A 24,315-nucleotide genomic window follows, 5' to 3' on the forward strand; every position below is an offset into this window, starting at 1 on the left:
TCAGTATCATTATCTGCCCATGAGTGACTGCTGCAGGGAGTGGCCGGCAGATATGAGCACTAGCTGCCAAGCCTGACGGCCTGAGTTGGATTCTTAGAACTCAAATGGTAGGAGAGAAGCACTCCTGAATATCCTCCTCCTACCTCCACATGTGCTGCCACCCCCACTAAATAAGTAAATGTTTTAAAAACACACAAAGGCAGCCCAGTGGTGAGCCATGACTAATCCCAGCACTCAGGAGGCAGAGAGAGGCATATCTCTTTGAGGCCAGCCTGGTCTACAGATGGAGTTCCAGGACAGCCAGTGCTACAGAGAAGCCCTGTCTTGGAAAAAACCTAAAAAGGAAAACAAACCACCACAGAGGAAGGAGTGAATGTCCACTGGAGTTTATTTACAGACAGCCTTAGGTAAAGACATTCTCCTCTAGGATCTACACACTTTTAAGGTTACTTGGCTTCAGGCTTCTTCTCTCCAGCTTCAAGCCTGAGACTCTCAGGAGGCTGACGATAGGCAGGGAAAGCCTCCCAGGGGCTGTTGAGGTCAAACTTGCGGAATTCTTGTGCCAACTCCACTGGTTCAGCCACGACCCGCTTCACCTCATCGTCATACCGCAGCTGCAGAAGCATAGGGCTGCTGACTGAGCGCAGTGGCCCACTCTGTGCTCCCCGGTGACCCCTCCAGGCCCTCCCGCTCCCTGGCTGCTGTTTGTTTAGTACTCCTTATACTCTATATGCAGACATACTACCAATTTGGTCACACAGTAAACTAAAACGTACAGGATTCCACAATGGCCTTCACCTTTTACATGCTGCCAACCTTGTTGACGGCCCTGACACACCACACCTTGTGCTCCTAACATTGCTAGCAGACTTACTGCACACCCAATCACACACTTTTGAAGGTAACAGCAAAAACTGATCTCAATTACAGTCACTGGCTGTGGAAAGTAAATTTAGACCAAGTATGGGAGTGCTCGCCTTTAGTCCCAGCAATCAGGATGTGATCAGCCTAGTCTACAGAGTTCCAGGACAGCCATGGCTACATACAGAAGCCCTATCTCAAAAAACAAAACAAACATTAAAAGAAAAAAAAAAAAGACTAAACTGGCCATATGGTGGTGGCATACATATTTAATCCCAGCACTCTTGAGGCAGAGGCAGGCAGATCTCTGAGTTCCAGGATAGCCAGGACTACACAGAAAAATCCTGTCTGGAAAACCAACCAAGCAAGCAACCAACCAAGCAACCAAACAAAAACAAACCTAAGCTTCAGACCGTGGCCTTAGCATTATCACTGTAAAGAACTAAGGCTGCAGGAGCTGGAAACTTAACAGTTACTTGCTACTCTTGAGTTCCCAGTCCACATGCAACTGACAATTGCCTGTAACTCTAGCTCCAAGGGCATGAATCTTTTCTGCCTTAGAGATCCTGCGGGTGTTGGGGGGGGGGGTCTCCCCATGCACTGTTATTACTATAATGGAAGAACTTGAAAACCTTAGGCAGAATCTGTGACTGTGAGACCAGCCCAGGATAGACCTTGAGTCACAGATCCCCACCCCCAAAAAAGATCTAAAGCGAGAGGGCTGCTGCAGATGCAGCTTAGTTACAGACAGAGCGCAGCACTTGCCTTAGTATGCCCAAGGCCCTGGGTTCAGTGTCCAGCTATGCAAAAGAAAAAAGCCTAGAACGAGACACAGCATGGCTTTTCCTGATACTGCACAAGCAGCTGAATAAGGAAAGAAAATGATGAGGTAATGGGATGAAGAGGCACCATGTAGGGAGACAGTGGGGAAGCAAGACACAGAGGAAGGGAGGAGCCTCAGCAGAAGTAGCTCAGAGGGACAGGAGACACACAGCACTGAGGAAAAGTGTGAGCTCTGGAAAGAACCAGGGCTAGCTGGATGTGGATCCCAGCACTGGAGGCAGAGGTAGGCAGGGCTCTGGGTGTGCTAATAATGTGCCAGGCCACTGAAATTATGATCCCTCCTCGGTGGCCACCCTTTGTGTATGTGTGTGTGTGTGTGTGTAATATATGTACATGTTCATGTAACTGTGTGCACACAGGGAGACCAGAGGTCTTCTTGGCCATTTTCCACGTTATTTAATGTGTATGATTCATGTGCATAAAATGTGTATGTATGCCGTTGTTTGTTGCTATGTACAGGCTGGACAGCCCATGAACTTCCTGGGATTCTCCTGTGTCCACTGCCCATCTCGCTGCAGGAGCACTGGGATTACAGACATGAGGTGCTGTGCATCACTTTACACGGGTTCTGGGGATTCAAACTCGAGTCTTTCAGGTGTGTGACCCACTGAGCCATCTCTTTGGCCCTTGGTTTTTTTGTTTGTTTGTTTGTATTTGGTTTTTTTTTGAGACAGGGTTTCTCTGTATAGGATGGACTCAAACTCAGAAATCTGCCTGCCTCTGCCTCTGCCTCCCAGAGTGCTGGGATTATAGGTGTGCGCCGCCACCACCACCCGGCTCGGCTTTTTTTTTTTTTAAGAAAGGGCCTCCCACTAAGCTTAGAGCTCACTGACTAGACTAGGCTGGCTGACCAATGAGCTCCAGGGCCTACTTGGTTATAAATATACCCAGCTTCTTTATTTTAAGTCAGGGTTTCGCTGGGTAGGCCTGGAACTCACTCTGTAGATCAGGGTGGCCTTGAACTCACATCAGTCTCTCTGCCTCTACCTCTGAGTGCTGGGATTAAAGGTGTGAACCTCTGCATAGTTTTGTTTTTTTGACAAAGTCTCACTGTGTGGCCTTTGGAGCTCACTATGTACACTCGGGGGTCTGAACCCGAGAGAGCTGCCTGCCTTTGCTTCCTGAGCCCGATCACAGCGCTCTCCGCTGGGCTCGGTGTACAGCTGTCTTTTTACATGGATGCTCAGGATCCAAACTCAGGTGCTCATGCTTGTGCAGCAGGTGCTTTATGACTGAGCCAGCATCCAGGTCTCCACTTCCTAAAAGGCTCTTGCTATGCCCAGGATGGCCTTAAATAACATCCTCCTGCCTCAGCTTCCCTAATGTTGAGAGTATAAAAATGCTCCAAGGGATGGAGAGATGGCTGCTCTTCCAGAGGATCCCGCACCACATGGCAGCTCACAACAGTCTGTAACTCAGTTCCAGAGGCTAGGACACCCTCACACTGATATGCATACAGGCAAAATACCAATGCACACAAACCAATAAAACCCATTCTTTATGCTATTGTTGTTTTGTTTTGTTTTTCAAGACAAGGTTTCTCTGTGTAGCTTTTACTGTCCTAGAACTCGCTCTGCAGACCAGGTAGCCTCAAGTCACAGAGATCTGCCTGCCTCTGTCTCCTGAGTGCTGGGATTAAAGGCTTTTCTTTTCTAACTTTTTTTTTTTTTTTTTTTTTTTGGTTTTTCGAGACAGGATTTCTCTGTGTAGCCCTGGCTGTCCTGGAACTCACTCTGTACAAATCCGCCTGCCTCTGCCTCCCAAGTGTTGAGACTAAAGGCATACGCCACCACCGCCCGGCTTTGTTTTGTTTTTCAAGACAGGGTTTCTCTGTGTAGCTCTGGCTGACCTGGAACTCACTCTGTAGACCAGGCTGGCCTCGAACTCGGAAATCCACCTGCCTCTGCCTCCAAAGTACGGGATTAAATGCATGTTTTACCACTGCCCAGTTTTCAATAGCCATTTTGAGGGTTTCTTTTCTGTCCAATCCCTTCAGTGATAATTCTTTACTTTTCAAAAGAGATTGGGGTAAGCCAGGCGCTGGTGGCACATGCCTGTAATCCCAGCACTCTGGGAGACAGAGGCAGGCGGATTTCTGAGTTCGAGGCCAGCCTGGTCTACAGAGTGAGTTCCAGAGCATACTGCATCTTTAAGGGTGCCTTGATCATAAAATTATCATTACATGGCAACCCATTTTGAGGAACATCCCTCCCTGCGTCAGAAATTTATTCTAATCAATCAATAAAACCTTGTTTACAAGCCAGTGGTGGCACAGACCTTTAATTCCACCATTTAGGAGGCAGAGGCAGGCAGATCTCTATGAGTCTGAAGCCAGCCTGGTCTTCAGAGGAAGTTCCAGGACAGCCAAGCCTACACAGAGAAACCTTGTCTCTATGTGAAAAATATACATACATACATACATACATACATACATACATACATAGCTTTTTTTTACAGCCAGGCCAAAGGAAAAAAAATAAACTAAAAATAAGCTAAAAAAAAAAAAAGCAAAATAAAAATAAAATAATCTTGTTTGCTTTCTACAAGGGGCTAGAGAGATGCTCTAGTCATTAAGAGAACTGGCTATTCTCCTGAAGATCCAGGTTCAATTCCCAGCACCAACACAGTGCATTATAACTCCTGTAACTCTGGTTTCAGGGGATCTGGCATCCACAGGTACCAGACACACACATAACAGATATACAGGCAAAGCACTCAGACACATAAAAATAAATCTTAAGAAATAAGATACAGGAGCTGGTGAGATGGCTCTTCTGTGCTGGGCAATGGTGGCACACACCTTTAATCCCAGCACTTGGGAGGCAGAGGCAGGTGGATTTCTGAGTTCGAGGCCAGCCTGGTCTACAGAGTGAGTTCCAGGACAGCCAGGGCTACACAGAGAAACCCTGTCTGGGGTGGGGGGGGGGGGGGGGAGAGAGATGGCTCTTCTGAAGGTCCTGAGTTCAAATCCCAGCAACCACATGGTATCTCACAACCATCCATAATGAGATCTAATGCCCTCTTCTGGTGTGTCTGAAGACAGCTACAGTGTACTTACAGATAATAATAAATAAATCTTAAAAAAAAGATACAATAATTATTACAATATTGCTAATTTTAACTAACATTTACAACATGCCAGGCTTTACACATCACTTAATACCATAACATATTTGAGTGCTTATTGTTTCCATTATATAGATAAGAAAACTATCCTTAGCTAAATCAAACAACTTGCCCCATTACCAAAATGCAACTAGGATTACAGCTCAGGCTCTTAAACCACCATAATCTACAGATACATTCCCATCATGCTCATGCTCTCCTAGGCTCCATAACTGTACCCCAGTTTTAAGGTTTCTACCTCAACATAGCCAGTGAGGGGAAAGTCTTTCCGGAAAGGATGTCCCTCGAAGCCATAATCTGTCAGGATCCTTCTTAAATCAGGGTGGTTAAAAAAGAAAACTCCAAACATGTCCCAGACCTAGAAAAGAGTGGCTCTCAGAAAACGCATCCATCGGGCCAATAGCAGAGGAGCTGTACTGTGGCATACCCCATAGTTACAACGCTGTACTTCTGGCCCAGAAAGGCAGGGCCCGCCACATCCTGTGACTCACCTCCCTCTCATACCAATTGGCAGCGATGTGCACAGACACTATGGAGTCAATGGGTGTCAGCTCATCTGCATAGGTCTTCACACGAATCCTAGAGTTGAACCGCAGAGACAGCAGGTTGTAGACAATCTACGGAGAGAAGAAAGAGCAGGAAGAACAAGATGGCTATAGGTAATAGGTCTGAACGAGGGCATCAGTTACTACTGATACAGCAAGGCAGCCGTCCTGTCTTTGGCTGTGTCACCCGCTGTGGAGGATCTCCCTGCCCACCTGTCCTAATCCTCACTAGGTTAATTTCTGCTATTCCGTTCATCTCTTAAGATCCAACACAATAAAGTACTGAGAAGGCTGAGGCAGGAGGACTGTGGGGCTCAAGGTCTGCATGGCAAGCCATGGACTACATAGAGTGACCCTACCAAGACTTGGCACAACTGCTCTCTGTATCTAAGAAGCCTCTCGGGCTACAAGTCCTTCTGCGTATGCTTGACCTTCTTTATATGTGGTGATGTGAGTGTGTGCACAGCTTCTGGAAATCAGTTCTCTTCTTCTTTGGGTTCTGGGTTGAAATAAAGTTTGTCAGGCTTGCAAGCATGTCTACCTGCTGAACCATCTTGTTGGCTCCTGTTTAACTTTTTGCCAAGAGTTATTATAGTATAGCTTATTTCATCTAACAGGTACTTTTTAAAAAAAATAGTTTTTGTTTTTGAGATGGGTATAACTATATACACCCTTGTCTGTCCTGGAACTTGCTATATAGAACAGGCTAGCCTCAAAATGTGTATGTCACTATTCCTGGTTTTTTGTTGTTGTTGTTTTTTTGGTATTTTTTGTTTTTTGGAGACAGAGTTTCTCTGTATAGCCCTGGCTATCCTGGAACTCACTCTGTAGACCAGGCTGGTCTTGAACTCAGAAATCTGCCTGCCTCTGCCTCCCAGAGTGCTGGGATTACAGGCGTGTGCCACCACTGCCCAGCTTTAACTATTCCTATTTTAATAGGTATTTTATTTGGCTACTGTACCAATGCTCATGTTTTAAACAAAACTGTCACATGATTTGGGGGGAGGGTTGGATTAGTTTTTTTTTTTTTTAAGACAGGGTTTCTCTGTATAGCCCTGGCTGTCCTGGAACTCACTCTGTAGACCAGGCTGGCCTTGATCTCAGAAATCCGCCTGCCTCTGCCTCCTAGAGTGCTGGGATTTCAGGCATGCGCCATCACCTCCCCGCCAATTTTACCCCCCCCCCCCCCACCCCATAGGGTTTCTCTGTGTAGCCCTGGCTGTCTTAGAACTCTGTAGACCAGGCTGGCCTTGAACTCAGAAATCTGCCTGCCTCTGCTTCCCAAGTGCTGGGATTAAAGGCATGCGCCACCACCGCCCAGCCATAATTTTTAAAGTAAAACATACTTATTACCTTAAAATTAGACTATAATTTGTAGTTTACTGATGGCTTTTTTACATCAAAAGTTTCATGTGGTAGGTCTCACTCAGCCTTGTTCATGCTGACTGCAGAGATGTTCTGATTCCCCGAGGCCATGTGTGGTTAGTTGTTGCTGCTGCTATTGTGTTCTATACTAATACATATGTTACAAGGTACAGGACCACACCAGAAACCTGGAGATTGTGTTATTTACTGGAAAGACCTGTTTCTAGATATGGTGTGGCTCAACCTTAGCACACACCTTTAATTCAAGAATTTTCTGCTTGAATATTTTAGACAGGATTAAAGTCAACCATAGGTTATGAGGCAGAACAAGCAACCAATTGATAGAAATGGATTATTAAGGAAAAAAATCATAGAGAGTAAAGGGAGTCGGGAGGATAGAGAGACACACAGGAAATAGGAAGGAGGGATATTAAATCGGAGGGTTTTGAGGTGTGGGAGAAGGCATTCCTTCTGGGACACTGGCTGAGGAGGAAGGCCAGCTGGGTGCTTTCTCTGCCTCTCTAAGGTAGCAGGCTTCCACCACAGCATCTGGCTCCCGAGTCTTTATTGGTAAAGTTAAATGATTGAGATTTTGTTAAAAACAAAGATAACAACAGTGTCTTCTTGTTGTTGGTAGTGGGGGGGGGGGGGTAGTGCTGAGATTTAACCCAAGCCTTTGTACATGTTTTTGCTTGTACATGTTTCTACCACTGAGCCATACTGCCAGCCTCCCAAAGTTATTTTCAATTGTTTCTCTAACAATTCTTTCCTGGGTTCTTTGCTTTGAGCAATTATACCTGCAATGATATAAGCATTCTAAAGTCACCAAGCTAAATTCTATATTTTAATATTATATGATCTTCTAACTGTGCTAGTTAGCAGAAAAAAAATACAAGGCCGACCACAAATATCCTCTTGAGCCACATAATATCAAATCTCCAACTGTGGATATAGCTCAGTGGGGGCGTGGAGCGCTTGACTAGCAAGTGTAGGGCTCCAGGGTCAAGGCCCAGTGTACGCACATACACACGTGTATAACATTATTCATTTATTTTTTTGAGACCAGGTCTGGCTGTCCTGGAACTTGCTGTGTACACTAGACTGGCTTCAGACTCACAGGGATCTGCCTACCTCTACCTCCCAAGTGCTGTGTGCATGTGCCAATTACACCCAGCATAAATTTACTTTCAGGAAAATCAAGCAGATCAAACCATTGTGACATGGACCTATAGTTCCAACTATTCAGTAAGCTAAGTAGTTCCAGGCCAACACAGTGGGATCCTGTCTCAAAACAAGAGAAAAAGAAGGAAAAAAAGAAAAGAAGGAAGCCAACAAACAAAACTAGGCAAAAATTCTGCTTGTTCTGTGTGACCTGGGCTGAAGCTACACCTTGGAAGGCTCTGGTCCATAGCTGTCACTCAGGAAGTCATCTATGCCCTTTCTCACCTTAGTCCTCAAATGCCACCTATCTTTTTTTTTTAAGTTAGCATCTCCTCTCATATTGCCATAGTTACATACTCTCTATGTAGCAGTAGGTGACCTTGAACTCATGATCCCCCCCTACCCACACTCCAAAGAACTAGACTTGGGTGTACCAAGGACTAGAAGTATACCAGTACACCTAGTTTTATGTAGTGCTCAGATCAACCTAGGGCACTGTGTGGGGTAGACAAATACTCTACCAAATCTCACATTTAACTGACCTCAAAACGGTTCTGCCGAGTGGGGACATCCACTGCTGTCAAGTCAGCCAAGGATTTGAATTGGGCATTGGTGTGATCCCTGAGAAAAGTCAGCGTTGGGATGACTCCATCGGGATGGATACAGATTTCTAACTCATTACAGCTGGTCACCTGCAGACACAGAAAGATGGTGTGGAGAGAAGAATAGCTACTGAGGGAGTAGCGTACTTCAGGAAGAGTCACTTGGTTTAAGTCAGTGGTTTACAACATTCCTAATGCTGTGACCCTGTAATAACGGTTCCTCATGTGGTGGTGACACCCAATCACAGTATTTTCATTGCTACTTCACGATTGTAACTTTGCTAGTTATGAATCATAACATAAACATACATCTGTGTTTTCTGATGGTTGTAGTCAACCCCAGAGGGGTCACGGCCCACAGGTTGAGAACCACTGACGTAAGGTGACATGGTGGATTCCTGGCCCAGCCCCAAGGACAATGAATATTACCTGAACGTGCTGGACATACTTGGGTAAGATTTCAGCCACATACTCTCCAAATGCCGAGAGCTGTTTGTGGGTCACCTCATTCCGGGGTCTGACAGTGGCTGGAAAGAAAAAAGCATGAAGGGGAGGCGGCAACCAGCCCCGCCTCTAGTTCTCCCACTGCAGGGAGAACCCTCTCAGGACTGCCTGAAGAACTCTCATTTTAAAAACGTTTACTCTTATTATTTATTTTGGTGTTGTGCCTCCATACATGTTTTATGCACACATGACTGCCTGATGCTCACAGAAGCCAGAAGACTGGAATTACAGATGGTTGTGAACTGACATGTCAGTGTTGGGAATTGAATCTGGGTCCTCTAGATCAATGTCCAGTGCTCTTAAACACAAGGCCACCTCTCCAAACCCTCCCTGAAGAATCTTAAGAGGCATAGGCGTAAAGTACCTTCCAGGAATTAGGAAGTGATTAAAACTCAGGGAGAGGGGGCTGGAGAGATGGCTCAGTGGCTAAGAGTACTAACTGCTCTTCCAGAGGTCCTGAGTTCAATTCCCAGCAACCACATGGTGGCTCACAACCATCTGAAATGGGATTTGACGCTCTTCTTCTGGTGTGTCTGAATACAGCTACAGTGTACTCACATACTTAAAAATAAAAATATCTTTAAAAAAAAGAAAGAAAGAAAGAAAAACTATGAGGAAACACCACTTCTCAGTCCACACTCTCTTGTTACTGCATGGCGATCTCTGCTTCTTTTCTCCACTGTGTCCTCCACAGCCCTTCCTCACTTCCTGTACTCACGAAAACAATGCAAGTGTCAGCTCTCCTATCAGACTCAGAGCTCTTTAAGGATGGAAACCAGAGTTCTGTTTCTATTTCTCTTTCTTGGTATTTGTAAGTTGTTAATCAGAGAACTTCAGGGCTGAAGAACCCAGAAAGATTATCTCATTGCCCACACTCCATTCCCAGTCACTTTGTGTAATAGATGTCCAGAAATGATAAAAAGTCAGGCTTTCCATTTCCCAGTGTGATTCCGCTGACTGAACATAAAATCACCACATGGTCATTCAAGTACGTTAGCACCCACACATCATAGAATCAAGGATTAAGTATTTTCTGCACTTAGAAACAGGCAGACCTGTTTTGTCATTCACTGGAACTGTGATTGAATAATTATCGGAATGGTTTCATGATCTATAAATCTATACGGACAGTAAAATACTATGCTCTCATTAGCTCTTATGAAGTCCAATGGAGACCATTCACTATACAGCCTAAAGCTTTAAGGTTCCTAGTAAATACTAAATTAATATGAGCTACAATTATTCTGGACTTTTCGTCTCAAACGTTTTTATTAACTGCTCTCAAAGACAATTTAATCGGAGGACAAAAAAAAAACAAAACAAACAAAAAACAAAGGGCGAACAAGATCAGAAGGGAACAAATATCTAGGGCACAGGAAGTACTCAATTCTAACAGCAAGGTGGAGACCTTAGTAATCTCCAAGGACAAGCAGAGATTTGCCAGGAGGGAAGGACTTTCCAAGGCAAGGACAAACATCTGACAGAAACAATGAAAGGCCCCTGCTAACGTTGGAGAGAAGACCGCTATCCGCACATACTCACGGCGCTTGTCAGCCGCCGCGCTCTCCCTTCTCACACGCTGCAACAGCACTGAGGGTCGCCCAGCCCCTGCACAGGGAGATAAGAGGCACAAAGGCGCGGGTGAGACCCAAGGAGGTCTCCGTGCTAGACGTGCCTCTGCCGCTGCCCGTGGTCTCAGCCTGCTGTTCCTTGCTCACCCCTGGCTACGGAAGCGGCCCCCAAGAGCCCACGCCACCAGACCCTGGCTGCAGCAGCCGCCATATTCTTTAGGGTGCCGACTAAGTAGCCGGAGAACACACAGGCCACGGAGCCCCAAGGGCACGGACCGGAAGTGGAAATGTGCAATGAATCTTCTTCCGGGCGGACGCGGGGCGGGAAGCAGAGGTTCCGGATCTGAGCCCTGGCATGAAAGGAGGTAACGCAGGTAAGAAAGACCCGCAGGTGGGGAAACCGTGAGGTGTACGTAGCCCTATCTCGGTACAGCGGAGGCCGAAGAGAAGACGACGCAAGGACTCGGACGGGTGAGAGAAAGGGGAAGGGTGGGCGTTCTGGGTTCTAAGTTCTACACCGCTCTCCAGCTCCTGAGCTAAGCTTTTAATGGGGGGCGGGGGTGGGGGAGACGATGGACGGTTTCCTTGGAGACCGTTTCCTAGGCGACTCTAGGTGGCGCGGTCCGATTGCACAGGGTTATGGACTTCCTTGTGCCCCCGGCCGGGGACTGCTGGGCTCTCTCGGGCTTCTTTAAGAACTCATTGGGGCGAGCAGGTAAGTATGAAACAGCAGCTTAGAAAAGAGTAAAAGTGGAAGTAATGGATGTCCAGGCCCAGGCCTCAATATCGGAGGGTCTGCACTTTTTGTTGTTGTTGTTTTGTTTGTTTGTTTTTTCGAGACAGGGTTTCTCTGTGTAGCCCTGGCTCTCCTGAAACTCACTCTATAGACCAGGCTGGCCTTGAACTCAGAAATCCGCCTGCTTCTGCTTCCCAAGTGCTGGGATTAAAGGTGTGCACCACCACCACCCAGCGGGTCTGCACTCTTATGTCCAGGCAAAGAGGGGATGGAACCACAATACCTGGATGTCTTATTTTATTTACTTTCTCCTTTTTTTCCCTCGGTCTAATTATGCTTCTCCTGAATCTCCTTAGTTGTATATCCAAATTATTGGTTTTAAGATCATAGGCTTCCTCCTTCCAAGTCTTTTGTTACATCATCATCAGGAATATCCGAGTTTACCTCAAGGAAAAACAACAATGTTGGAACTTTAATTGAATTCATTGGAGGAGAGGACCCACTGCAGGAAAACTGCAGGAATGTCATAGGCCATATTGGCAGGGCCAGGAATAGGGCCAGTCTGGACCCACGTTGCTCCAGTGTCTCCCTTCCCCCTTTCTTGAGTTGGACAGTTGGATTCATGGACTGTGTCTGAATTACCCAAATACTTAGGGTGGTATTGCTTTGCAGATAGTTGGCCCAGAGAGAAGTTGACTACCATGGAATCACCAGAGGAGCCTGGAGCATCCATGGATGAAAACTACTTTGTGAACTATACTTTCAAAGACCGGTCTCACTCAGGCCGAGTGGCACAGGGAATTATGAAACTGTGCTTAGAGGAGGAGCTCTTTGCTGATGTCACCATTTCAGTGGAAGGCCGAGAGTTTCAGCTCCACCGGCTGGTCCTGTCAGCTCAGAGCTGCTTCTTCCGATCCATGTTCACATCTAATCTGAAGGAGGCTCACAACCGGGTGATTGTGCTGCAAGATGTCAGTGAGTCTGTTTTCCAGCTCCTGGTTGATTATATATACCACGGGACTGTGAAACTTCGAGCTGATGAGCTGCAGGAAATTTATGAGGTGTCAGACATGTATCAGCTGACATCTCTCTTTGAGGAATGTTCTCGGTTTTTGGCACGCACAGTACAAGTGGGAAACTGTCTTCAGGTGATGTGGCTTGCAGATAGACACAGTGATCCCGAGCTCTACACGGCTGCCAAGCACTGTGCCAAGACCCACCTGGCCCAGCTGCAGAGCACAGAGGAGTTCCTCCACTTGCCCCACCATCTCCTCACTGATATCATCTCAGGTGAGTTCACTGGGGCTTATCACACCCAGCTAGGCAAGAGTGATGTTCAGCAGACCTTCTGGCTCAGGAGAGCCCCAACTTTATGTAACTGACAGTTGTTAGTTTATATTATCCCCTTCCTGCTAGAGATTTTAGATTGAGGTTGAGGCTCAGTGTTGAGAATCGGTGTAGCTACTGCCAGAGACAGGTGCTGTTCAGTACAAAGAGCTCCAGTGAAGAATAAAGAGCAGCACCGCTTTCCCACAGAAGGAAGCAGTGCCTGATGTCTCATCTGCCCTGTGCCTTGAAGGCCTATAGGACTTCAATAAACGGATGAAGAGGTGATGAAACAATATATCTAAAATAGCCAGGTGTGGTGGCCCATGCCTTTAATCTCAGCATGCGGAAGGCAGAGGCAAACAGAGCTCTGTGAGTTCCAGTATAGCCTGGTCTCTGTGATCTCTGTGAGTTCAGTATAGCCTGGTCTACAGAGGGAGTTCTAGGACAGCTGGAGCTACAAAGAAAATCCTGTCTCTGAAAAAAACAAAAAACAAAAAAACCTCAGATAGGAAACTTTTGGGTGCTAACCTTAGGTAACAAGTGAGGTGAAACTGTACTTCAAATGTGCACTCTATCATCTGATTGTGACTACGGTGGCTTATTGTGTGACCTACTCTTTTTTTTTTTTTTTTTTTTTGGTTTTTTTTGGATTTGGTTTTTTTGAGACAGGGTTTCTCTGTGTAGCCCTGGCTGTCCTGGAACTCACTCTGTAGACCAGGCTGGCCTTGAACTCAGAAATCTGCCTGCCTCTGCCTCCCAGAGTGCTGGGATTACAGGTGTGCGCCACCACCGCCCGGCTCACTCTTCTTCTTCTTCTTTTTTTTTTAAAGATTTATTTATTTATTATATGTAAGTACACTGTAGCTGTCTACAGACACACTAGAAGAGGGCATCAGATCTTATTAAGGATGGTTGTGAGCCACCATGTGGTTGCTGGGATTTGAACTCAGGACCTTTGAAAGAACAGTTGGTACTCTTAACCACTGAGCCATCTCTCCAGCCCCCACTCTTCTTTTAAAAAGCAAGGCAGGACTAGTGTGCCTCAGTGACATAGTGTTTCACTGGTGTATGTGAAACTCTTGGTTGGGTCCCAGTGCTGCAAAATGTCAGTGCTGGAGCAGTTTCAAGTTAACGTCATCTTTATGTATGTATGAACAGATATGTATAATGGCGATCTAATAAAATGGCTCAACTCTTTTTTTTTTGTTTTTTTTTTTTTGTTTGGTTTTTTGTTTGAAGCAGTGTCTCTTTATATGTAACTCATGTAACTCACTATGTAGACCAGGGTGGCCTTAAGCTCACAGAGATATACTTGCCTCTGCCTCTGCCCTTCTCTCCCTTTGCCTCCCTGCCTTCCTTCCCCTCTGCCTCTGCCCTTCTCTCCCCCTCTGCCTCCCTGCCCTCCTTCTCCTCTGCCTCTGCCTCTACTTTCCAAATGCTAGGATTAAAGGCATGCTCTACTACAGACAGCTGTGGGTCAAGTCTTAAGAGCCCCTTTAGGATTGCCATTGGTGAGACTGGATAGATGGCTTAGTGGTTAAACCACTCGTCTCTCTTATATTTACAGAGGACCGTGGTTCAATTCCCATTAGGAACGCCAATTCCAGGGCATCTGATACCATGGCATACATGTGGTACACAGATATATGCAAACAAAACACAGCACACACACACACACACGCACACAATTTAAAAAAAAAAAAATCAATGAAACAAAACCCAGTACTATGCCATTGACTGTGTTCCTCCTTTGGCTCTCATAGATGGGGTTCCATGTTCCCAGAACCCGACAGAGGCAATAGAGGCTTGGATCAGTTTCAATAAAGAAGAAAGAGAGGCGTTTGCAGAGTCACTCAGGACTAGCTTGAAGGTGGGCACTTTTTATTCTTAAGGATTGGGTGGCACAATCTCTCTGCATTCCAGCCCTCAGTGGCCTTCTCTCTGTCTTGGCAGGGGGAAATGTGTATCTTTTGGTATATGTGTGGAGGTCAGAAGACAGCATGCAGGAGTCAGTTCTCCTTCCACTATGTGGGTCCCAAGGATCAACTCAGGTCCTCAGGCTTGGGGCAAGGAGCTTTACTACTGAACCATCTCATTGGCCTGGCCTGGCCTGACTGGTGTGTGTGTGTGTGTGTGTGTGTGTGTGTGTGTGTGTGTGTGTGTGTGTGTAAGTGTGAATATGCAGACAGTAAGCTATCAGAGGTCTTCCTCTGCCACTCTTTTCCTTAATGCCTTGAGTGTCTCCAACTGAAGGCTGGCTCTTCAGACAGCAAATTCCCAGGACCCATTTGTCTCTGCTCCCTCAAAGCTGGGGTCACAGGCATGTCCAGCCATGTCCAACCTATTACATAGATATTAGAGATTTTGTGGGGATGCTCATGTCATCACGCTTGTATAGCAAATCCTTCAGCCCCCCTGAGCCACCTCCCAAGCCTCTGGCCTGCCTCTTTTGATAGCCACTGATTACTAGCTTGAAGTTACTAAGAATTGGGGAGTTGGATGTGTTTTCTGGTCCCACAAGCCATCTCTCTATGACCTTCAAAGTTCATAGTTTTTGCTCTCTTCTTTGACGCTATCTTTTGAAAGAACTGCTTTCATTATGGAGTTTACCACTTCTAGCCAGATGAGGTGACTCAACACTTGGAGAGATGTACATGAAAGTGGGAGGACCGACTCAGCTACCTAGGTCAAGGCCAGCATAGGCTGTATAAGATCCTGTCTCAAAATAAAAACAAAGCAGAGACGACTTGGGACGTAGTTCGTTGCTAGGAAGCTTGCTTTGGGTCATGAAGTTCTGGGTTTAATTTCTAACACTGCAAAACAAAAGCAGTAAGAAGCAGATGTGCATCCCATCATCCCCCTTGGTAACTGATGCAGGGCAATCTAAGTATGAACAGTTTGTGCTACACAGCAAGATCTTGTTTGAATAAATATGTAAATAAATTAAATTGCAAGGATGAACAAAACAGTTCTCTGCCCCTGCATATCAAGGGAAAGTCAGAACCTGAAGCCTGGACCTTTAAGGGTACCTGTCTTAGTAGAGTCTTCACATGAGCTGATGTCAGAATTTCAATTTTGCCAACAGGAAATTGGGGAGAATGTGCACATTTACCTGATCGGGAAAGAGTCATCTCGCACCCACTCATTGGCTGTGTCCTTGCACTGTGCAGAAGATGACTCCATCAGTGTAAGTGGCCAAAACAGCTTATGCCACCAAATCACTGCAGCCTGCAAGCATGGTGGTGACCTGTATGTAGTAGGAGGGTCCATCCCTCGACGCATGTGGAAATGTAACAATGCCACTGTTGACTGGGAGTGGTGTGCTCCTTTGCCCCGGGACCGCCTCCAGCACACCCTAGTATCTGTGCCTGGGAAAGATGCCATATATTCACTGGGTGGCAAGACACTACAGGATACCCTCTCGAATGCAGTCATCTACTATCGGGTAGGTGATAATGTGTGGACAGAGACAACTCAGTTAGAGGTGGCTGTATCTGGGGCTGCTGGGGCCAACCTCAATGGAATCATCTACTTACTAGGGGGTGAGGAGAATGATCTAGACTTCTTTACCAAACCTTCCCGACTTATCCAGTGCTTTGACACAGAAACTGACAAGTGCCATGTGAAGCCCTATGTGCTGCCCTTTGCAGGCCGCATGCACGCAGCGGTGCATAAGGATCTGGTGTTTATTGTGGCTGAGGGGGACTCTCTAGTATGCTATAACCCCCTTCTAGACAGCTTCACCCGGCTATGTCTTCCTGAGGCCTGGAGCTCTGCCCCATCCCTCTGGAAGATTGCCAGCTGTAACGGAAGCATCTACGTCTTCAGGGATCGATATAAGAAGGGAGATGCCAACACCTATAAGCTCGACCCTGCCACTTCAGCTGTAACTGTCACAAGAGGCATTAAGGTGCTGCTTACCAACTTGCAGTTTGTGCTGGCCTGAAACAGTGATGAGAAGAACAGCTGACTCCTTTGCCCTCCCCTTGTCGTGTATCCTCGGTCAAATCTGAAATCCCCCAGTTCAGAGAAATGTGTTAGTTTGGGCATACATGAGGAAGGCAGCACCCCAAGGCTCATGGGGTGCTCTGTGTAGGGCTCTTCATATTACTGCTGCTTCAACTCTGCCGTTATCCCCTGTGATCCTGTGCCTCACTGCAGACTGCTTAGAGCCAGCCTCTTCTCAGACTTAGGCACAGCCTCCCTTACCAGATCAGTGTTAAAAAGAAGCTCCTTGACTCCCATGCAGAAGACAGAGGCCATTCCTTTTGTCTATAGCCAGCAAAGTGGCTAGTTGTCACTTTTCCACAAAGAATTAAGTATTAGAGTTTTCCTTCAGGATTTGGATGGGACAGTGGACTAAGCTAAAAATGTATTCACCAGCAAGAATCAACTGTAGAATTCAGGCTATTCCTTCAAATGTTTTCTCATCTATCTGTCAGGAAAAGAAACTTTGGTTGGGTTTTTGGCTTATACAAACAGATAAGCCAGAAAGTAGAAACAATTGTTTCTGATTCATAGCAGAAACTGTTTTCCAGACTCACATACAACAGTCTCTGGTCTTTTAAAGGCTCTAAGCTACATAAAGAGTTAGGAACTGTTCATACAAATAAATGTTTTTGAAATGATTATGTGTGTTGACTCCTGAATGGGTGATTACTGAAGGGAAACTAATTGTAGACTTCTTCCTTTCTGACTCAGCAATCCTGCCTGCACCCCATACACTCTTTAACATTTGATCACTTCCCCAGAAGTGTGAGGCGAGCCCCACAGGGCCAGGGGAAAAGTTTATTTTTATTTTTATTTTTGGAAGTGCTAGGGACCAGATTCGGGCTTTCTACATGCTGGGCAAGCATTTTTGCCAAGTCATACAATTAAAGTTTGATTCTGACACTAACAAAGAACAGACCTACATACTTCTCTCCTCTTCTAGCATTAAATGTCTTTGATTTACAGTGCAATTACACATATCAGAAACACAATAGATTCCTGTTAAAATTAATATTTCCTTATCCCTGTCGAAGAAAATAAGATTTAGCCAGACAATCTTGTTCTCTGTAGCCATCCAAGTGTTATTTCAGGAAGGAAGGGAGAGGAGCACATTATCTACCACTCCGCACATCTGCAGTGTGGCCGGCTTAAGCTGCTCTGTCCTGTAAACTTGTTACTGTATCTCAGGGACATCCAAGTTCTTTGTCATCCACAGACTTCATACTCTTGAGTCAGCATGAGACAATCAGGAGTTAATTCTTTGCCGCCCTTGCAGCAATCTCCTTGTGGAACTCTTTGAGAACTTCCAACTGGCTGGGCCTGATGGAGATGTGTGACCGGATTTTGGCGATGGCTTCTATAGCCTCCTCTGGGCTCCAGTTGTGCACCTGAAGCACAAGGTTAGAAAATCAGGCAAGAAAAGAAGGAGCAGGTGTAACAATGCCCTTGGCCTATGTTAATTGTAAAACGATTGGGGCTGGCAAGGCAGCTCCATGGGTACGGGTACTTGCTGACAAGTCTGAACCAGAACTGAGAGTTTGGTTCCAGGAATTCCCGTGGTAATATGAGAACTAACGCCTGCAAGTTGTCTTCTGATCTCCACATGAGTGCAGAGGTATCAACATGCTCACTCTATCTACCTGGTTGACTCATGGAATGCAGAGCGGTTGGCTTTAAACTCAAAGAGATCCTTTGTTTCCACGTCCAAAATGCCAGGGGTTACAGATGCACACCACTACACCTAGCTCCCAGCTGAATCTATTATAATAGCATTGGCATAGCTCAGTCACACACAGTCCATATTAACAGGGCTAGGCTGGTTCTTCTAGTTTCTTAAATTACCTACTTAACTGAAAATACTATGCAAGAACCACACTAAAGCCAGGCAATGGTGGCACACGCCTGTAATCCCAGCACTCTGGGAAGCAGTAGCAGGCAGATTTCTGAGTTCGAGGCCAGCCTGGTTTACAGAGTGAGTTCCAGGACAGCCAGGGCTATATAGAGAAACCTTGTCTCGAAAAAAACAAATCCAAAAAAAACCAAAAAAAAAAAAAAAACCAGACTAATGGCCAAAACTGAGTCACCTGGAAAGGGGAAGCCAGCAGGTAATGATAATGGGCTATAAGACATTTGCTTCTAAATACTTTTAAAGCATCCAGCTTGTCAATAATTCTTTTTCCCCCAATCAGGGAATAAGGTTGGGGCTTCATACATTCGAGGCAGGCACTCTACCACTGAGCAAAGTTCCCAGCTGTGTACACATAAAATAAGAAAATATGGTAAAACAACAAAAACTCCTGTCGGAGCTTTATCCTGATCCTGAAATGCCACAAAGCCAGAAGTGACCAGCACTCTATCTACAACACTGAGTGTTCTGACCTGGTATTCTGGGCTGTGGGCTCGATAGCCCGGGATCTGAGGATACCTTCCTTCCCCCTCCCTCCCGTGTACATGTCCTCACACTCAGCTTGTGTCTCGTGCACTCTAGCCAAACACTCTACACTGAATTAGCCCCTGCCATGCTATTTAAACCGGGCCAGGTGTGGTGGTGTACTCTGTGATCCCAGCACTCAGGAGACAGAAGCAGGACGATTGCTGCAAAACTCACTTACATAGCCCAGCCTCCATAATGAATTCCTGGCCAGTCAGGGCTCTATAACAATAGACTATCTCAAGCAAACGGTCAGGCTCTTCCAGTCTTCTGCTGGGCTGAACACTCTTGAAAACTTTTGGTTTGGTTTGGTTTTTTGGAATTTGTTTTTTTCGAGTCAGGGTTTCTCTGTGTAGCCCTGGCTGTCCTGGAACTCACTCTGTAGACCAGGCTGGCCTCAAACTCAGAAATCCGCCTGCCTCTGCTTCCCAGAGTACTGGGATTACAGGCGTGCGCCACCACCGCCCGACTTATTTAAAACTTTTTTTAAAGGCCTGTGTAGGCAAGCACTTTGACATACCTTCTCATTTAAGTTTCCTGTCACATTTAAGCTAAGGAAACAACATCAGAGAGGAGAATTTCATTCATTCATCCTGACTAGTGAAGGCAGGGCCAGACAAGCTGGCTGGCCTGTGCACAAAGCACAGCTGCTTGGCATGACGCCATACTACCTCTGACAGCCTAGAGTGAGTCCCGGCTTTCTCCAGCCAGGCCTGCCAGTAAACAATGCTACTGAATATCTGCAAAGCTATACCAAGACCGCTCAAGTGGTGCTCTTCCTACCTGAATCAGATAGGCTGCCACCATTGTGGCACTTCTGGATCGACCAGCCTTGCAATGCACGTAGACACACTGGCCCAGTGACTGGTACTTGAGAGCAAACTGGACTCCTTTGTGGAGGTTGGCCAAGGTGGGGACCCCAGTCATGTCGACTGTGCTGAGCCGTAGCTGCTCAACTCCTGCTTTCTTCCATTCCTAGAAACAGAACAAAAAGGAAAGGAAAATCAAAGAAGCTTGAGGTGATGCTTGCAGCAAAGCAGCAAGCAAGTTCCAGGGCATACTACAAGGTGACTCTTTCCGAAAACAGAAAGCTGTTGAAGCAGCTCACCGTCCACTAAGCAGACATGCTGTTATTCCAACTACGGTCAAATAGTCTTTAGCTGCTTGGATCTTTAGTTCTTTTATTAGCTCCATAAAATCTGCTGTGGGTCTGGAGAGATAGTTAGTAGCTAAGAGCACTTGCTGCTCATGGAAGAATTCAGCTTCTAGCACCCCCATTGGGAGGCTTAGAACCATCTCTAAGCATCTACCCACATAGTCAGGTGTAATGGCGGAACACTAACCCCAGCATTTGGGAGGCAAAGGTACAGGATCTCTATGAATTTGAGTCCACATAAGTTCCAGACCAGCCAGAGCTACATAGTGAGACTCTGTCTCAACAAACCAAAACACAACAACAAAATAAGTTTTAAAAAATTCAGCTGCAGAAGTTATGGGGCCTGAGGATGTAGGTCAGTGGTGTAGTCCTGCCAAGTGAACCTGAGATCCCGCCACTTAAAACAATGCTGGGAAGCTGTGTTTCTGTCTTTGTTAGGACCTGTACTGTGACCCAGCTGTACACAAGGATCGCTGGGAAAAATAGGTTTTACCATTAGTGCATAAATATTTTTGCCACTTTTTGAGGGGTACATACTAAAAGAAATAGGGTTATTTTTAAGTTAAAACAACATACTTTAGACAAGAGTGGGGGCTCATGCGAAAATCCCAAGGCTAGGATACTGTGAGTGGAATTCAAGGATAGTCTAAGCTATAGAATAAGACTTCCTTCACCCCTTAAAAAACAAAACAAAACAAAACGAAAAACCTGTTTTTGTGTAACTTTACGAAACTAGAGAAACGAAATAGAGCCTTTTGCTATATTAGACAACAGTCTTTTTGCTTTAAGACTTCCAATACATTCTTGCTCCTTTTACTCTCTTCTTTGTGGTTGTTGGTTTTTAAATACGGTTTCATATAAGCCAGGATGACCTCAGTTTTCACTGTGTACCTAAGGGTGCCTGTGAGCTTATGCTCCTGCCTCCACTTCCCAAGTGCAGAAATTACAGGTGTGAGCCTCGCGTTCCCTGCTATTTTTAGCAAGTCCCTGCAACTTAATGACTGCATGAAAGCCAGGTTAATCCCACCAATCAAATTAACAGAACCTGAAGGCACATTTTTGCTTGTATATCGATTGAACCAGAACCACTTTCAGAGTAGTTAAGTATGCAGATAAATCCTGGGTCAGAATATCAGGGTTGAGGGAGTAGAATTGGGGATGGCTGGAGGTAAGGAGTGTGCTACGTTAGCAAGGCGGCCGGAAGCTCCTTAGGCAGCTCTGGATGAAAAAGCTCCATCTTACAAAGGCATGCCTCACATGCCAAGCATCGTCTGTGTGGCGTTAGCGACCTCAGTTTATACAGTTGATCACATTAGTGAATATTAACTCTGACAGCTAATGATCCCTTGAGACCTGTGACAATATTTTGGGAAATCCCAGGAACAGTTATGTTCTTTTTTTCTTTTTCTATAAGCGTTATACACGATGCCCCAGGTTAGCCTCAAAGTCCTACGTGGCCCAGGATGAGCTTGACTATCTGATCCTCTTGCTTCCTGGGTGTTGGGAGATAGCCTGAGCCACCATCACACTTTAGCACTGTGCTTCATGGATACCAGGCAAGCAGTTTGTCAACTGAAATCCATCCTCGGCCCACACTGCGGTTGTTCAATGATAACTATTAACAGCATATACAATAAGGTGTGTTGTTCTTTTCCACTTTCCCTTGAGGCAGGGGTTTCAAGATAGGATTTCATTATGTAGCGCTGGCTAACCTTGAACTCACTATGTAGATCAAGCTGGCCTCAAGCTCACAGAGATCTGCCTGCCTGTCTCCAGAGTGCTGGGTTAAAAGTGTGCACCACTATGCCTGGCAGGAAGGGGGTACACTTTTCTTATCTGTGATTTTGTTTTTAGACACAGGCTCATGTAGCCCAGGCTGGCCTCCACCTCACTACACACTGTGGCTGGTCTCAAGTTCTTGATCTTCCCACCTTCCCTCACGAAGTGCTAACATTACAGGTCTGAGCCACATTCTCTCTTCAATGCTTTTCTCACAATTGGCCTTCATCTCCAAAGCTAACAAACACATTGCCCAATTCAAACTTGACGCTAACACGTGTTGAATGAAATCAGCAAGGCACATTGTATTAGTAAGGGTTCTCTAGGTGCACTCCCTGAGCCAAGCACATTCAAACCACCACACACATAAATCACGATTTTAGTTACTGAGGTTAGTGACCAAAATCACAAATACAAAATGGGTGTATTAGCACATGCCTGTAATCTCAGTACTTGGAAAGTGGAGGCAGGAGAATCAGATCAGGACTTAAGACCCCTGTCTCGAAATAAAGGAAAAGTAGGATATACAAGTACAGTTTTGTGCACGAAGAACTGTACCCCCGTCCCGATTTTGAAGCAGGACTTCATTGTGTCCTGACTGACACAGAGCTCACTACATACATCAAGCTGGCCTGGAGCTTACCCTTCTTCTCGCCTAAGGGTGCTAAAATTACAGGAGTGAGCCACCCACAGCGGGCGAGCTCGCTCTTTTCAGACAGTGGCCAGGACACATCGAACTCCTGGGCTCAAACGATCCTGCCTCTGCCCCCTGAGTCGCCCGCCCGGGCTCCTGACTCGCAGGACTTCTTTCTGGCTAATGAGCGTCAGCGTCTTTCCACCTGCAGCCATTTGAGCTCGACGCGGATACACAGTGCTCGGAAGCAAGGTCACCCACAGCGGCCCTCCTCCCCCTAGCTTTTCCAGCTTTCCCAGGCCCGAGGACTAAGCTAGGCCAGAGGGCCCGGGTCCTTACCTTCGAGTTGTTGCACAGGAATCTGGTCTCGTACTCCTCGTTCATAGTGATCACTCCGCGCACGTTCTCGTCCAGTACCAGCTGCCGAGGCAAAGAGGGGGCTCAGCGAGGGCCGCGGGGCGCCCGCCGAGGCCCGGGGCCCGCTCCCGGCCCGGCCCGGCGGCCTCTCTCACCCGGCGCGTCATGCTCCTCAGCGGCAGCGCGCCCAGCAGCACCGTGTGGTCGATGCGGTGGTACCAGTCGCGGTGCGCCGGGCCGCGCACCCTGCCCCGGAACACTGTGTAGAGCAGCGTCGGGTAGAAGAGCACCCGGGCCAGGCCGGCCTCCAGCCACGCGGACGCCGCCATCCCGCCCCACCCCGCCAGGCGCAGAGGCGAGCCGCCCCACCCCGCCAGGCGCAGCGGCCAGCCACCGGCCTCGGGGCTCGCGGCCAGCCACCGCGAGAAGGACGCGGAGGACGAGAGCTGAGAGCCACCAGATGCCTCCCGACTCTCCGAAGCTGAGTCCCCGCAGTCCGGCCCGGGCCCGGGGGATCCCGGGACAGGAACCATGGCTCCAAAGGACAGGCGCCGCGAGGGGTGGGGTAGGGGGAGTGGAACGGCTACGATAGGGCGAAACTGTGACCCTGCCTAGGGAGCAGGGCCCGCTCTCCAACCCCTGACCTCAGGGAGGGGCCGTGACCCCCGAGTGCACCCATCACCAAGGGGGAGGCTGAGCGGAGAGGCGCCTCCAAACAGGGGAGGCTCTGGAGGACCGAGTCTGGGTGTAAGAAGAGTGGTAGCTGCTGCTCTTGAAGGAGCAGGGAACCTGAACCTAAGTGGTGATGGCCTACTGCCCTGTCTGTCTGTCTGTGTCTCTGTCTCTCTCTTTCTCCTCTCTCCTTTCTCTCTTTCCGTTTTTGAAACCAGCTCACACTATATAGCCCTAAATGCCTTTTACTGGCTATCCAGGACAGCCAAAGCACACAAAGAAACCCTGTCTCAAAAAACAAAAAACAAAAACAAAACAACAACAACAACAAAACCCACCAATATGTGTATGGGGGGTTTGGGGGTGTGTGGGGTGTGATGTGTGATTTGCCTGTCTGTATAATGTCTGGGCATCCATCATCTAGGTGCAAAGTCCAAGGAGGCCAACGAGGATGTTGGAACCCATGGCCTGGGATGTGACTGGAGGGACAGGAGTTCCCGCCAAGAGAATGCTGGAACTCAAACCCAGGGCCCCCTGGAAGAGTAGCCAGTGCTCTTAACTGCTTAACCATTTCTCCAGCCACAAGAGAATATTCTTCACGTGTGTCTACTGCTATTTTCCTCATTTTTGGTTTTGGTTTTGAGTTTTGTTTT

General features: G+C 46.9%; 3 protein-coding genes across 4 annotated transcripts; 1 reads left to right on the plus strand and 2 right to left on the minus strand.

Annotated features, from left to right (window-relative positions):
• Positions 1 to 370: 370 nt before the first annotated feature.
• Ndufs3 (NADH:ubiquinone oxidoreductase core subunit S3) lies at positions 371 to 10,860 on the minus strand. Its single transcript, XM_052182905.1, has 7 exons — positions 10,726 to 10,860; positions 10,550 to 10,615; positions 8,933 to 9,030; positions 8,444 to 8,593; positions 5,322 to 5,447; positions 5,069 to 5,188; positions 371 to 614 (listed from the first exon to the last, which is right to left on the minus strand). Exons 1-7 carry the CDS (start codon positions 10,787 to 10,789, stop codon positions 447 to 449), a joined length of 792 nt encoding a protein of 263 aa, XP_052038865.1. The 5' UTR covers positions 10,790 to 10,860; the 3' UTR covers positions 371 to 446.
• Positions 10,860 to 17,272, plus strand: Kbtbd4 (kelch repeat and BTB domain containing 4). Of its 2 annotated transcripts, none has more exons than XM_052182903.1 (4): positions 10,860 to 10,952; positions 11,987 to 12,604; positions 14,407 to 14,513; positions 15,729 to 17,272. In XM_052182903.1, the coding sequence occupies exons 1-4, from the start codon at positions 10,934 to 10,936 to the stop codon at positions 16,587 to 16,589; spliced, it is 1,605 nt and encodes a 534-aa protein (XP_052038863.1). In that variant the 5' UTR covers positions 10,860 to 10,933; the 3' UTR covers positions 16,590 to 17,272. The 2 variants fall into 2 exon arrangements, with proteins under 2 accessions (XP_052038863.1, XP_052038864.1); XM_052182904.1 differs by having other exon boundaries at positions 10,896 to 11,049.
• Positions 17,273 to 17,425: 153 nt separating this feature from the next.
• On the minus strand, positions 17,426 to 23,579 carry Ptpmt1 (protein tyrosine phosphatase mitochondrial 1). Its single transcript, XM_052182906.1, has 4 exons — positions 23,146 to 23,579; positions 22,973 to 23,053; positions 19,848 to 20,039; positions 17,426 to 18,021 (listed from the first exon to the last, which is right to left on the minus strand). The coding sequence occupies exons 1-4, from the start codon at positions 23,521 to 23,523 to the stop codon at positions 17,887 to 17,889; spliced, it is 786 nt and encodes a 261-aa protein (XP_052038866.1). The 5' UTR covers positions 23,524 to 23,579; the 3' UTR covers positions 17,426 to 17,886.
• Positions 23,580 to 24,315: the final 736 nt, after the last annotated feature.

The sequence above is a fragment of the Apodemus sylvaticus genome, chromosome 5 (genome assembly GCF_947179515.1).
Source record: "Apodemus sylvaticus chromosome 5, mApoSyl1.1, whole genome shotgun sequence".
In the NCBI taxonomy this organism is placed as follows: domain Eukaryota; kingdom Metazoa; phylum Chordata; class Mammalia; order Rodentia; family Muridae; genus Apodemus; species Apodemus sylvaticus.